General features: G+C 43.3%; 1 protein-coding gene across 2 annotated transcripts in view; it reads right to left on the bottom strand.

The window, feature by feature from the left end:
• The window catches only part of LOC115206145 (tyrosine-protein kinase BAZ1B), a 28,924-nt gene extending 13,024 nt beyond the window's left edge, over positions 1-15,900 (bottom strand). Inside the window, exons 1-14 of one of the 2 annotated variants that reach the window (XM_029772789.1) lie at positions 15,099-15,900; positions 13,579-13,695; positions 12,503-12,647; positions 12,118-12,337; positions 11,081-11,202; positions 10,600-10,797; positions 8,997-9,170; positions 7,301-8,834; positions 6,031-6,169; positions 5,668-5,813; positions 2,519-2,633; positions 2,270-2,368; positions 1,357-1,537; positions 934-1,113 (exon numbers count right to left, since the gene is read on the bottom strand). In XM_029772789.1, coding sequence (XP_029628649.1) covers positions 934-1,113; positions 1,357-1,537; positions 2,270-2,368; positions 2,519-2,633; positions 5,668-5,813; positions 6,031-6,169; positions 7,301-8,834; positions 8,997-9,170; positions 10,600-10,797; positions 11,081-11,202; positions 12,118-12,337; positions 12,503-12,647; positions 13,579-13,695; positions 15,099-15,217 — 3,489 coding nt within the window. In that variant the 5' untranslated portion in view covers positions 15,218-15,900. The remainder of the gene's footprint in view (positions 1-933; positions 1,114-1,356; positions 1,538-2,269; positions 2,369-2,518; positions 2,634-5,667; positions 5,814-6,030; positions 6,170-7,300; positions 8,835-8,996; positions 9,171-10,599; positions 10,798-11,080; positions 11,203-12,117; positions 12,338-12,502; positions 12,648-13,578; positions 13,696-15,098) is intronic. The other variant, XM_029772790.1, reaches the window with a different exon arrangement.
• Positions 15,901-16,121: the final 221 nt, after the last annotated feature.

Here is a 16,121-nt window from a genome sequence, read left to right as displayed (position 1 = left end):
CACGGCAGACAAATTACTATTTTTTTTTATTACTTTTTTTATTGTATTGATTTTTACAGAAAAGTGTGTTTAAAGTGCACTTTAAAACATTTATTTGATTTGAATGAACAGTCCTCCTTAAGCTCAAATACAGCTCGGGGTAGAGGCCCTTTAAAACCAGATCAAGGATCAGATTACCCTAGCTTCAATCCTATCCTTAACCATTAGCTGGATGAAGAAACATCGGACTCAGGATCAGTCGTCAGTAATACCCCTTTCATATACAGACACAAATCCCTTTTTTTTTTAACCATACCATCTTCTGTTAATAACTGACAGAGGTAGGGGGTAAAAAAAACAAGGTACATTACAACCCACCTCGAGACCTAGTCATGAAACCTGTATTTTCAGACCCTGTAACCAAAAACCTGGTAATGGGTCTGTGAGAAAAGATCTGTTTTATGCAGGTAAATTCAATAACACTATTGTCTAACACCTTCCTTGTTTGAATTGCAAACAGGGCCCGTGGTTTAATCCTCCCCCTTCCAATTGCCGGTTACGCAATGACATGTATAAAAGGGGTTATTAAAAAAAATAAAGTAAAAATTTTTTCAAAAAAAATATTTTATTTAACTAAGCAAGTCAGTTAAGAACAAATTCTTATATACAATGATGGCCTACACCAGCCAAACCCGGACGACGCTGGGCCAATTGTGCGCCGACCTATGGGACCCATAGGTCACGGCCGGTTGTGATGCAGCCTGGATTCAAACTATAGTAACGTCTATAGCACTGAGATGCAGTGCCTTAGACCGCTGCCCCACTCGAGCCCCACTCGCGAGCAGCGGTCTACTTGCAAGAAAGTGGTAAAAAAAGAGGCTGTTTGAAAAAGGATTGCCTTGTTTTAAATTACAGGTAACATCCCATGTTCTGTCTAAAATAGGTATTACTCACCCTGGCCTCCTCCGCCAGCTTCTTCTCCTCATCCACCTCCTCAGTTTTCCTGCTCTCCTCCCCATCCTGCTTCTTCTTCTGCTTGGGGGCCATGAAGCCCTGCAGGAACTTCTTGATGACGCAGGCCTGGAGGGTGATGACGCACTCCCCAAAGTCCTTTAGGTTCTCCAGGTCATGCACCTGAACACACAGAGACAGACAGGGGTCAGAGGGGAATGGTCAAGTTCAGAGGTCATACTCTGCTGGATGTGCAAGGCACAAAGACAAATACAGGTAAATGGGCATTGAGGAAAATCTTGAAGCTTGTAGATAATATAATATGTATGGCCATTAGTTTTTCCTGCCCATATGACCTGACCAGATATGTGATCAGGATAAACTCCTGATTCCAAACGTTAATTGATTGTATGAATAAATAGTTACCTTTCTCTCGAACTCATCCATGCTGTCGTCCATGTAGCCCAGACCACCTTTCTGGAGGCGCGAGGCCACCTCGATGACGTCGCTGCGTAGGTACTTGAGCAGCTCCTGGTGGCCGTCGCAGCTCCTCAGCCCCGGGTTCCCCTTGCGGGCCAGGTTGATAGAGTGGAGGATGTCCTGGTACCTGTCAGCGTACAACACCCAGTCAGTCAGTCACACTAACTCACACACATATACCTGATCCATGTGACCTAACCATGAAAAACGCTGGGGCATTTGCATAAATAGGACAAGATAAAGTGTGGCATCGCTCACAAAGCAGGCATGGGGTGAGTGAATGAATTGGTGGAGGGTCAAATCAAATTTTATTTGTCACATACACATGGTTAGCAGATGTTAATGCGAGTGTAGTGAAATGCTTGTGCTTCTAGTTTCGACCATGCAGTAGTATCTAACAAGTAATCTAACAATTTCACAACAACTACCTTATACACACAAGTGAAAAGTGTAAAGGAATGAATAAGAATATGTACATAAAAATCTATGGATGAGCAATGGCCGAACGGCATAGGCAAGATGCAGTATATGGTATAAAGTACAGTATATACATATGAGATGAGTAATGTAGGGTATGTAAACATTATAGAAAGTGGCATTGTTTAAAGTGACTAGTGATACATTTATTACATCCAATTGTTAATTATTAAAGTGGCTAGAGATTTGAGTCAGTATGTTGGCAGCAGTCACTCAATGTTAGTGATGGCTGTTTAACAGTCTGATGGCCTTGAGATAGAAGCTGTTTTTCAGTCTCTCAGTCCCAGCTTTGATGCACCTGTACTGACCTCGCCTTCTGGATGATAGCGGGGTGAACAGGCAGTTGCTTAGTATGTAGAATATAAGGCGAATGTCTCCTCACCTGACTTGCAGCTTGGTCTTCAGCTCACTCTCTCTCACACCCTGCGCGTGGAGGCTCTCCACCAGGTCATCGAGTTCCCGTGGAGCATCACACACAAACCTTCAACACATGCGTGGTGTAAACACATAATATATCAAAGCACAAATATAATCTGCTCTCTGGTGTAAGTATCATTTCAACATTGTTATTGAATGACAAATCTGATAGTTATCAAGTCAACAAATGATCATATGTCATTGAGTTTCTTACCAGAGGTTCTGTCCCTGGTTGGGAGTGGTGGTCTCGATGCAGACGGCAGCTAGCGCCCCCTGGTGGGCTCCCTCGCTCAGAGCACCATCTAGACTGCCACCGTCCTCCTCAAAATCTGCAGGACCAGAAACAGAACAGGGTCGTGTTCAGTAGACACAAAGGAAGTGAGGGACTTTCTGAACTTGACCAATAAGAATAGCTTATTTTCCCCCCCTGTTGCACTAGGTTTTTCTACAGTGTGCCCTAATGAATACGACCCTGGTTTAACCCTGCAACAACCAATAATATTAAGAAATGATATTATAGGTTTCACAGAAGTTGTGATTATTACGTTATTCTCTGAATTCTTATTTCTTTCCTGACATGGTCAAATTCAGAAACTACAGGGCCATGAGAAAGTTAGCAAAGAATGGTACTGTTATAAGCGGTTTCACTTAAACCCTCATATCAGTCGCCCTGTTTGACTTAGACACTAAACTTTCTATGTAGGCGTCTTTTACATGCTGAACAAATTTGCCTCAAGGGCCCATAAGGTCACTCAGGTCGATTTTCCTCCATTTTGGAAATTTTGAAGAAACAAAAAAAACTCTAATTCAGTACGTAGACCTCTCTTAACTTCAGGGTTCATACACATTTTTGACAGATGGAATTTCATAACTTCTGCGTATTAAAAAAGTATGTGTAATGTGGTATTGACACAGAGGCTCCTCTCTGATCCCATGTGGCATCTCCTGACGTTCCATACCAGTTAGACAACTGTATAAAACACATGTGGTCAACCCTCAGTCTGGAGAGCTACTGGTTCTGCAGGCTTTTGATCAAGCTTTGCTCAGATGGGGACTGGAATAACAGTCTACACATCCACTAGCTGTCATGTAGAACATTGCAACCAAATACATTATGCCTTTTGAAATAATTCACTCATTTAATAAATCAAAGCTCAAATGCTATGGTAGGCTACAAACCTTTTTATTCAGCTGAAGCAAGCCCACAAATTTTCAGTAAAATGTACCTTTTAGTGTAGTCATTTTGATCTTAGCTACCTTAGAAGTGTTTACTTTGCAGGCTGACTAGCATCTATTGATTTGTCATGTCCCATACATTGGATGCCCAAATCAACTGGAAGTATTTACAAAACAAGTTGAAGCCACATATTCCAAAAGAAAAGCTACAGCTAATCTTTTTAACCCCCTAATATTACTGTTCGCGATTCGCAAATTATTATTTTTGATTCACATTTTGATTCATCACAATTGAACCAAATCCCAACTAATACAATGGCGAAGTGAATCGTGTGTTGTAAAAAATAATGGTTTAAATTAATCAACTTTATATGGCCTTCTTCGCAAGTGTCGGTGGAAGGTTTTTTGGAACATGACGAAAACATACATGCTAACAACAGCTAAACAGTTAACTACAGGGTAGAATATACGTTTTTAATTGGCTACCTAGTTAGTCTGTTCTCTATCATATTTTACAGGCTATATATAGGCCTAACTGCTGCTGCAATGTCCGACAGTATCTCTCCGTGAGCAACGGAGGAGTTCTTGGAAAACTTAAAAGAATTCCATGTCTTTTCCAGGATTTTCATGACGTACGAACCCTGTAACATAGCTTTTCTTAAACTAAGGGATTGGTTAAAACAGCGATTCCCTAACTAGGGTCACCTGATATTAAAAAAATGGGGTCGCGGGAGATTTTTCACATTGAGAGAGGAACTATTGTCATTCACAATGGATATAAAAAATAAATACAAAATAACTTTGGTGACTTTCTATGAAAATAAGATGCGTCTCCTTGCTTACGTAACAGACATATTTGGGAAACTGAACACAAGCATGCAGGTGTTTAGGTTCCTGACTCAGAGAATACCCTGCAGTCTCATTTTGAGCATTAAGGCCACGTTCAAAACAACGTGGGAACTCGGAAATCTCCAACTTCAGTGTGTTCGAGACAGCTGGGAACATGTACAAAAATGAGCTCAGACTAGGAAAAATTGTTTTGAACAGTCACCCAACTCAGAATCTCAGGCCTCTTTCTAGAACTCAGACTTTCTGACCTGAAGATCACTGAACAAGTCATGATTTGACCATAAAACCTATGGCACCCTTTGCCAGCTCATATCTGTAGGACGCTGGATTTAGTGCTCTTGTCTGCATTAAAACCAAACATCGATCCAGGTTGGATGTGAGCGCAGAGATGAGGTCGACCACACACCCTGACTTTGACTTAGGTTAAGAGATGGCTGAGTTATTAATAAATAAGGAAAGCAGATTTTACGTGTCCATTGAAATCCTTTGTAAATCCACTCCACAATGGCCCATCAACTTGAAACTAAGTTTGGCATTGATATCTTAAGAAATAAGAAAACTATTAACAATTCACCTTTGACTATGTAACGATAATGCTCAAAATAATAAAATAAATAAAAATCTCATGGACTAAGTCAGATTTACTCAAATGTTGGTCTTTTGACTCATCACAATAGTCTAAAGAGTTTAAGAAAATAAAGTTGATGTATTCAAAGATTGCCACACAATACCAGTAGATGCAAATGAGCACATATGCTAATATGCTAAAAATACTACCAAAATCTTTTTCTCATGAATAGAAGCAAATTACATGTAGGCCCATGGTACAAGTCTTAGGCCCATGGTACAAAACTACAGAAATGGTCAAAAGATGGCTGAGTTTTTGATGTGTCCATTTAAAACCAGTGTAAATCCACTCCACATTGGACCATCAACTTGTCATCGCTATCATGGATGTCCTTAAGATAAATCACACTGAATTTCGTATTGACATCTAAAACAAGGAATCTATTGCAACTCATTCTTTGCATATGTAACGCTAATGCTCAAAATCTGCCATCATCTTCTCCTCAGGAACCATTCGTCAGATTCACTCCTGATTTTGTATTTAGACTCATGATTCCACATAAAAATAGTTCCTACATGATCCGAGTGCTTGTTTTGTTATTCAACTGATCTTGTGTGTCCTTTCTGTCATGTGCTCACAGCTATATTTATCAATGATATTTCTTTACTCTTCTGGGACATGAGGCACTAAACACAGCTAGTGAAGAGCATAAGGTGTACTAGTATTAAGGTTTGCAGACTCTCAGCTGTGATGACAGTGTACTAACTTACCATTAGTCTCCTCTTTGGTAGCCTCCTCGTCCTCAGGCTCGGCTGTAGCCTCTTCCAGGGGGAGGGTGTAACTGTAGTCAATGCTGTCGTGCACCCAGCCCTTCTCTATGTACAGGCCAGGCACAACATCAGAGAACAGCCAGTACCTAACAGACAGACAAAGAGTTGACAGGTCAATACCGATGGTAATATAAACCAACAGTGACCTGAATCAACTGTATGTGGTAAAACAGTTTACATAGTTGTCGATTGGGACCGTTGAGGAAGCATGCACTAAACCAGAGCACTATGTGCATGTACCAAGAGTACACTGGAAATAAAACAACTAAACATATTGTGAACCATTGAAGTGTGCGTGCTGACCTGTTATGGTTTCGATCAGTTCCCAGTGGGATTCTCCTCAGCACTTGTTTGGCTTTGGAGATGCCGTCCTGGAAGGCCCTCTCCGCTGCAGCCTTCTGCTTGCGGACACGCTCCTCCTCCGCCTCTTTCTCCATGCGCTCTGAGGGGAGACAAAACAGAATTTGAGCAGGCACTCATTCATAACAGAGCATTCCCATTGCATAAATCACCTAAGCAACAATGGACTCAACCATAACTATCTTATCCTTTCTAATTGTCCCCCACAATGAAAATCGGGGAGAGGACTGTGGATCTGTCTCCGTCTGGTAATACGTTAGTCACACGAGACTTCAGACCACATTGGCCCCATTTTAACGAAACTTGTGTGAAAGATGAGTCTTAGCATAGAGATCTGGGATTTACAAAATTACAGATTGGCCAGATAATGGCGGTGTAACAACAGATTGAAAATGCAAACTTTGAAAGGTCAAGCCCCTCACCGTTTGATCTACAATCATGACATTTGGAACATAGGTCCCTCCTCACAAGGAACATATTTGCCTCAGAGACTCATAAGGTCAGTCATTATGGAATTTCCACCATTTTGAAGAAGAAAAAAAGAAAGAAAAGAAAATATAGATTTTTTTTTCTTTTTTAAATAAAAAGAGTTCCCCGCTACTCTTCTGGCACCGAACAACCAATCTGCATGAAACTTGACATGTGGCATCTATGGACAAAGGTCTCAACGCAATATTTTCCAGACGAGTACCTAAAAACATGGCCGCTATTGACCAATAAAGTTTTATGCGTGCGTGGTCTGGCACAAATGCATATAAGTCCGTCAAAGATAATCATATTGTAGCAACATTTGGTACACATGTTGAAAACACACAAGAAACAACATATGCAAGCAAGAACATTCATATCGACCACACGGTGGAGCTATACCGGACAGGTTTCTATTTCTTGATCTGTTTGACTCAGAGTGATAAAATTTGGCACACACACGCTCTGGCACAGGAGTCTAGCTAACCCACACAAACTCAAAACACCACTGGCCGAATTTTGACAAAACCTGAGTGAATGATGTGTCTTGCCATAGAGATCTGTCATTTTCAAAATTACACTGCTTGGCTTAAAGGGGCGCTGCATCATTCGTGGGGACGACATGTTTACTGTTGCCTCGATAAGAAATAAACTCCTATCCTAATGATAGGAGTATTTCCTCACCACGTGACATAAGGAAAACTGGCCCAGTCTAATGACCTACAACATGTCCAGCTGTCCTTACCTTTGTTCTGTCTGTCATGCTCCTCCTTTTCCTTCTTGGCCTGGATGGACATCAGCCTCCTACTCTTAACCGTACTAATCATGTCTTCCGGCTCCGCGGCCACCGGCTCTGCTTTCACCTTCACCTCTTTCTTGGTGCTACCCTCTTTCTTCTTCTTCTCCACCTTGGTGGTGGCTGACGGCGTGTCGCCACTGGCAGCCTCCTCGCCTTTGACATCAGCTTGTTCCTTGCGCCGTTGCTTCTCAGCCCGCTTGCGGTCGTTGACCTCCTTGAGCGAGGCCAGCCTCTCCTTCCACAGCTCGGCTGAGCGCTGCTGCATGGAGTCCACGTGGTCCTCCACTGAGTAGGTCATGAGGATTCGGTGAGACAGTGCCACCAGCAGGCTGGCCTTCTCCGTCGACGTCAACTCAAATACCTCCACCGCCTCCAGCCGCTCAAGGAACTCGCTGCTTACCACCTGGTCGAAGCCCACTAGGGGGCCCCAATCACCCCCCCCGGAGCCCTGGCCCGAGTCATCACCATGGGCGTCGCACGGCCGCAGGCACAGGCGCACCAGCTCAGAGACAGAGTGGAGGGTGAGGGGGATCTCCGACAGGGGCATGTCCAGCTCGCTGTAGCCCTCGGCCAGCTCGTCCTGCAGCAGAGTCTGCAGCAGCACCACCAGCACACGGTTCAGGTAGAGGAAACCTGCCTTCTCCCCGGCCAGAGCCTCCATCAAGGCCACTGCCGTCACCGGGTACTGGTCATCGGGCATTAGCAGGCCCGCGTAGCAGTTGAGGAAGTCCGCCACCATGGCCACGTCTCCGAACAGGGAGTTGGGCAGGCCCTCTGGCATGTCGACCAGCTTGAAGACAGGCAGTACCTTGCCGCCCTCGATTTCCAGGTCCTCATAGCGGCGCTGCTGCTCACGGCGCACCTGCTGCTCCTTCTCCCGCCGCTCCTTAGTCTTCTCCCGGAGCTTCTCCTTGATCTCCTCACGCTTCTTCCTCATCACGTCCCGCTTCTCCTCCTCGCTCATGGCCGCCCATTTCTTCTTGTGCTCCAGCAACTCCCAGCGCTTCAGGACAAGATCACAGAGCTCCTCAGGAAGCCGGCCCCGGTCCTCAGGCGAGAGGGCCTTGGCCGCCTTGGATATGAGACAGGACATGGCGTTCCTCTTGTCCTCCTTGCCCTTGTGCTCCTTGTAGTAGCGCAGCAGGTGCAGGGCCATAGGGTGCAGGGGCTTGCCCAGCTTGGGGGTCCCTGGGCCAGTGCTCCGGGCTCTCTTCTTGGGGCTTCCAGCGGAGTGAGGACTCTTGGCCAAGTCCAACAGGGTCATTTGCTTCATCTTGGGCTTCTTGGCGCCTCCACCCTTTTCATCCTTTTTGAATGACGCCTTCTGGCCGCTCTTGCCTGGGGTCTTTCTGCCAGTAGCAGATTTCTTGTCTCCAGGTTTTTTGCTGGATTTGGGGGAGGAAAGGACAGAAGCCCCCCCCTCTCTTTTCTTGGTGGTTCCGGAGTTCTTTACCTTCAGAGGCGAGCCATTCATTTTCATCTACAACATAAATCGATGCTTTATTGAGTCAATCCATTGCAAGACAAAATATGCAAATTCAATTGAACATTTAACAAATCCTCTGATTCTTTAGAAAACCACTAAGCCAGCTAAAAATATATGCAAATGAGATTACATCAGCATGTATAAAATTTGAGAAACCTGCATGTGGCCCCAGATTGTAGGGCTCAGGGGCATGCCGAGAGGATCATTTTTCTTCTCGTTCCCCGAATTCCCTCCTCCCGGGGTGTTCGAGGTCTTCAGCTTCTTACTGGGTTTGCCCTCTGTTGAGCTCAGGCTCTTGCGCTTGGCTGAGACTGGATTCTCTGTGAAAAACTAGAAGGCAAACAAAACTATTAGTCACATATTTAAAAACAAATGTTATATAAAAACACAGTGCCTTCAGAAAGTATTCATACCCCTTGACTTAAGTTGCATGGACTCTGAAATAATAGTGTTGAACATTTTTTAAATGACTACCTCATACACACAATCTGTAAGGTCCCTCAGTCGAGCAGTACATTTCAAATAGATTCAACCACAAAGACCAGGGAGGGCACCTATTGGTAGATGGGTAAAAACAAAAAGCAGACATCGAATATCCCGTTGACCATGAAGTTATTAATTATACTTTTTCATGGTGTATCAATACATATCACTACGAAGATAAAGGCATCCTTCCCAACTCAGTTGTCGAAGAGGAAGGAAACCGGTCACGGATTTCTCTATGAGGCCAATCAATGGAGAAAACTGAGGATAGATCAACAACATTGTAGTTGCTCCAAAATATTAACGTAATTGACAGAGTGAAAAGGAAGCCTGTGCAAAATAAAAAATATTCCAAAACATGCATCCTGTTTGCAACAAGGCACTGAAGTAATACTGCAAAAAAAATTGGCAAAGCAATTCACTTTTTGTCCTGAATACAAAGTACTGGATTTGCCCCAAACATATTACTGAGTAAGCCTCTCCATATTTGCAAGCATAGCAGCAGCTACATCATGTTATGTGTATGCTTGTAATCTTTAAGGACTGGGGAGATTTTTAGGATAAAAATAAATAAAGACAGATTGGAGTTAACCACAGGCAAAATCTTAAGAGGTTCAGTCTGCTTTCCACCAGACACTGGGAGATTAATTGACCTTTCAGTAGGACAATAACCTAAAACACAAGGCCAAATCTACACTGGAGCTGCTCACCAAGAAGACAGGGAATGTTCCTTAGTGGACAATTTAGTTGACTTAAATCTACGGCAAGACCTGAATATTGTTGTCTAGCAATGATCAACAACCAATTCTAGAGCTTGAAGAATTTACTAAATAATAAATGGGCACAATCCAGGTGTGGAAAGCTCTTAGAAACTAACCCAGAAAGACTCTCAGCTATAGTCGCTGCCAAACGTTCTTCTACAAAGTATTGACTCAGGGGGTGTGAAAACTAATTTAAAATGAGATATTTCTGTATTTAATTTACAATAAATTAGCAAAAAGTTCTAAAAACACATTTTCACTGTCATTATGGGGTATTTTGTGTAGAAGGGAGAGATTTTTTATTTTATTTTAATTCAGGCTGTAAGAACAAAAAGTTGAATAAGTCAAGGGGTATGAATACTTTATAAAGGCAATGTATGATGCTGTTTTGTCTTACTGTTGTATTTTATCTACATGTCCATCCCATAATCCAGAGCTCCTATATCACCAGGAGATTATGTGGAGGTTTTTGGACAAACAAAAAAAGTTAAAACCCCATATAAATCCAGGTTTACCTTGTGTGGATCCAGGAGGAAGTCGCTGAATTTGCTGGGCAGGTTGAACTTCTTCACCAGTTCATCCTCCACCACCCAGGGGGCCGTCTCTCCCATCCCAAGCCGGAGTGCATAGTGGCGGATGAAGTAGCGCATGATCTCCTTGGTCGGAGGGCGCTCAGTCCGGAAGAGGCTGTCCACTGGGACATCACTGATTACCTGTTGGTGTAGCGTTTAAAAATCTATATAAATTACATAACATCGACCCCAGTGTTGTGTTCATTACACCATGCAATGGAAAATATTTCAAATCCATTTAGTAACAGAAAACAAAAATGTGCATTTCTTATTCGACAAGTTTAGGAAGCCCCTTCCTGTTCCAATCCATCCCCCCCCCCCCCCCATTGTATAACCAATGAACACGACCCAGTTACATAAAACCTGCACTTGATGGCCGGAAGTGAACAATAAAACATTTTAAAGCAGTGGAGAGGACACCAACCTTGTCCTCGCTGATCAGCTTCACGTCATACTTGTGTGGCAGGAACTTTGGCATCACCCATCTCTTCTTCTCCTCCTTCATAGCGATGGGTGTTTTCCTGGGCGAGCGCCGTGCTCGGTCACCTAATGGCAAACAAGCACACAGTATATTTTTACACGCATGTGAATTTTTGGGGATCAGGCCTGTGTGGATTCTATGCTATTTTTACATGTACAAATTTGTCCATTTGACAAATGTTAAAGCTCCATGTGCTGTGTTTTAGGGATGTGTCAAAACTGATGGTTTTTGGTTTCAATTAAGACCTAGACAACCAGCTGAGGGAAGTTGCTTTACTAATCAATGACCTTAAATTCATCAATCAAGTAACAAAGGAGGAGTGAAAACCCGCAGTCACTCGGCCCTCAATGGAATGAGTTTGACACATGGTTTAAACTGATTTTTTTTTTTTATTATTATTTAAAATAAATTATAAAAAAAGAAATCGGTTTCCCTTTAAAACTAAGACAGCGGTTTAGGTCTCATGGTCCATCTCTTTCAGAAAGTTAAGCATTGCACCTGTACTACCCCATTACTTTACCTTAATTCCACCTCGCAAAGTTTACATTACCTTCTCAAAGTATTGCCATACAAGACTTTGTTGCTGTCGCGTGCTTTTTTGTTGCTGTCGTGGGCCATTTCAGACCAAACAAACACAATGCTTGGTTATTATCACTAAATCTTATTAAGTTTGTCTTAAAAAAAAAAAAAAACGTATTAAGACAAACTTAATAAGATTTAGTGATAATAACCAAGCATTGTGTTTGTTTGGTCTGAAATGGCCCACCTATTCTCTACAAGTACTTTACACCACTGTAACTGTACTGTAATTAACATTTGTTGGGAAAAAAACTAAAAAGGGTTCACATTTTCCTTAACTTTAAGGATACCAATTTAGTTTAAACGTTCACACACCTACTGTGGTGGATTTTGGTGCAGGTTACCTAACATCTAATAATTGTATTTGTTAGCACAACATGTCTCAAAGGTTCTGTACTCACTGAGGCTCTCTCTCCTGCTTTCCCTGGTCTCCCTGGGGCTCTCCTCCTCTCTGGGGAGCTGTTGTTCCTTCTTCTGGTTCTCCTGGCTGGCATTCTCCTTGTCGCTGGAAGGAGAGTCGCAGGCTCCCTCTAGTTTCTTCTCTGACGTCTCCCCCTCAGCGTTCCCCTCAAGCGGGTGTATCTTCACGACCTTAACCCGCAAACTCTTTTCCTTCCCCACCTTAAAAAAACCCAAAATGAATAGGTGGAGGGGGGGGGTAAAAAGGCATTTCATTTTCTATCAACATATATTCCATTAACAGTATTTCTTCCACCTTCATTGACTACTATCTTACCACATGAAAACAAACATCCACAGCATTCGACCAAAATAAAATAACCTCACCAGAAAGTCACACTCCTCATCTATGGCGTACTTGGTGAGGATCTCCACCCAGGCCTGGTCCACCAGCTTGTCCAGGGAGACCGTGTTGTGGTGAACCATCTCCAGGACGGGCTTCTCGAACCATAGTGGGTACTCTTCTTGAAGCCTGGAAATAAATTACTCATGTCAAACATCTCATTTATCTAACACTCAATAGAAAATGCCAGCAATAAACAGTCTTCCTATGCTAACTGATTTGGGTTTATTGGTGCACTTTCACTCCAATAATTTTGAGATGATGGCTTAGTGTGGCTATTGCTATTTCACTAATCGAGTCACCTGCAAATGCTTTCCGTAATTCATAAACATGCATGGAGCAGTCCAATCCAAGAAATACATACAAATGAACACGCCTCGATGAAACACAGACTGCTAGGACCACCAATGTCTAGCCTATCTGTACACAACCACTTCTCCAACAGGGGGAGCCAATTCAAACCCTGTCTTCCCTGCCTGTTATAAATAGACATCTTTAAATACGGCTGCTGATCCTGCCAGGCCTGCGCTGAGGGTGCCGGAGGAGCACAGCCTGGCTGTGGCACTGCTCTGAGGTCATTCATGTACACACAGAACTCAAAGCTTAATGTCCTCCCACAGCGCAGCGCTCAATGCCACAGCAGCCAATCTGGACACGTATCAAATGAGAGAACCTAGACCTTGCCTATAAACAATTCCTAATCCAATCCCTTCAGGATGCACACAAGTGCCTTGGGGTTGTTTCTAGACCAGGCCACACTCTTATTTTGCACACTCCTCTTTTCATGAAATAAAATGCATTCTCCCCGTCACTGGATTCCAGGATGACTCAATCCATACGTCCTGCAAATAGAAAGGAAGGAGGCGCGCGGGGAACGTCCAATAACACAGCTGTAAATCATGTGACCTTCAACTGGAGGCAGTGAGCAGTGTGTGCTACAGACGGAGCTGCACTGATCTTTTTAGCCTCCACATGTAATGATGATTTATATTTATTTTGAAACAGAGCATTTCTGTTAGCGGTCGTAATGTCGCTCAAGCTAGACTTGCTTGTTACTCACAGTTCAGTTACTTCTTGCTCCTCCTCCCAGGCCTCCTTGTGTGTGAGCTGGTTGCTGCCGGTGCTCTTGCATGTCCAGATGCGTTCGGCGTATCTCTGCAGGCGCGCCTCATACTCGCTGTAGCCATTTCATCAGGATAACAACATATATTCCCCTCAATCGCATAGTGTGAGTACTAGGACAGGAACATCCACCTAGTCACTTGACTCAGTTAGCTCTACGGCATACCCAGAGAGACCCTCCATTCATAATTAATGAATCATGCTAGGAGCAATTGATCTCGATAATTAAAAGGCCGGATGTGAGGGACATCCCACACCAAGCATACATTCTGGATCCTTTCATAACAGAGCCAAAGTGCAGGATAATCCCCAGAAACACTGCTCCAGCTGAAACTAAATCTGACAAGTCTTCCTCTCTGTAGGGACTAAGCAATGTGTTAAATCACATCCTGATATCATTAGGACTTTGGCATCTATAACTAGATGTTAAGCAGTACAAACTTTACTTATTATATTGCACTGACTGACAAAATGCAGAGCACAAACGTTTTGGGTTGATGATGCTTTGCACTGGAATAGTAGTAGTATTAAGGTTTGTTTACAGGTGGCTCGTAATTTGCTGTTTATCAGATAAGGTTATTGTACTGTACCTTTAGACTAGACAGACAAAAAGTGGGGATGTTGGCCTAGTGAGTTATGCAGCCTCAAGGAGCAATACATGTCAAACTCACGTGGGGCACCAAAATACTTCTGTATCTATTGGTAGTAAGGCTAGGGGACCTCAAAATAATGCATTGAACTGCATTTTTATTAGACCGCTGAGCAACCTGAACGATGCATTAGTATATCAATCCCGGATGCCAGGCGGCCATGCACCGGCTACACTTGATTGGAAAGCGATTCATGTCACGAACACGTTTGCCTTTTCTTACAAATCATATTACAACCGTTGTATTTCCAACAAGTCAAACTTACCAGTTTGATCTGCAAGTGAAATCCGTCCGATTTGATCATGAGCTAGTGTCAGAACTGACGTGATATAATCTGCTTGTTCTTCAGTCTACCCTGTAAAGTTAGCTAGCCATGCTAGTAAACGCGCCACCGAGACAGCATGACAAACTCAGAGACGGTGAGAATCACCCAAACCAGTTATGCATAGATCAGCTAACGTTAGATAGCGCAATTCTCAGGTAATACTAGTAACGTTAGTAGTACTTAGCTAACGTTACGGTTTGTCTAGTTAACTAGTTTTAAAAAGAGAGCACAACTTTGACTACGAAATAACAGTGAGTGACTGTGTGGGCATATTACGATAGGGAAAACAATCCCAAAGAAGCACAACAAATCCGACATAGCTAACGTTAGCTATTTAGCTATTATTAATATTCAGAAGCTGAACAACATAAAAACTCTGACACAAAACGCGATGTTCTGATAAGTGTGCATAATGGTTTTGCTTTGACAGTCAGCTAGCTAACTGGCGAACTGAGTCGGCTTTGCCATAATGTGAAAGGATACTCTTTGTTCCTGAAGGCCTCCTTGGTGTGTTCGATGTTGTAGACCTCCTCCTCTGGGCCTGGCGGCTCGGCTAGCGGCTTAACCAGCGGGTAGGGTTTCCGGCCCAGCAGTGGTGCCATCCTGAATACGAAACGGCAGCGATGACGTCTTAAAAAATAAAACTCCTACCACAAAACTACGCAAAATATGACAATATGGCCTTAGCATGTAGTCAAGTATCCAAAAATATTCCAGGAGCATTCAACGTGTAGCATCTAGCTAGCTAACCTAGCAAGTCGGCTAAATCCTCGCTGCAAACAATAACACAGCACTTCTTGCTAGCAGTCAAATCGCATCCTTGTTCTGTTCGCCGGTAGTTGTGTCATTGTTTATCAACACAAACTTTACAAAAACAGCTGTTTAAAAATGTGCAATGATAATGGACTCTTCGGGTAGGCTATCCGGAGAAACTTCTGCTAGCTTGTCCCAAAGGAGGATGGAGAGGAGAGCTGACAGGATTCTCGAACTCGCGGCAACAGCGGAGGTTCTCGTCAGGGGGTCTGGCGCGCTCTCCACTCCGGTCTCCAAAGACTAGCCCTCTTCTCATGGAGCGATTTTTTTTTACTCGCAGTTTCCGTCCTTGAAAGTTTACGTTGTTCCAATGATAGTAAAGGGTTGTAATAACTTCATTGAAATATGCAAGAGATTAATTACTGTGTTGGAAAAATGGCGGGAGTTTCCGCCCGGCAAAACACTGCACAACAAAACAACTCAGTTTCCCCAGCAGCAAACAGCTTCGTATAGATTTATCCCGCCCCTCTCTCTTTCGATTGGTCTAACAAAGAGCGACCCTATTGGCGCGTTCTAGTTAGCATTTGCATATTTCCGTTAGGAAACGCCTACTCTGTGAAATGCGCGTGTGCAATAACTCAATTCGCCGTTGTACAACTTATAAACAATGCCATTTTTTACAACTTTTGCAAAGGGTACATTTCACTAAACTTAGTTCACTCTGTTCGTAACAGATTTTAGTTTTTGGAACAG

This window comes from Salmo trutta, chromosome 13, assembly GCF_901001165.1.
Source record: "Salmo trutta chromosome 13, fSalTru1.1, whole genome shotgun sequence".
Taxonomy (NCBI): Eukaryota; Metazoa; Chordata; class Actinopteri; order Salmoniformes; family Salmonidae; genus Salmo; species Salmo trutta.
The sequence above is the reverse complement of the archived record's forward strand: the minus strand, read 5'-3'. Positions and strand labels throughout refer to the sequence as shown.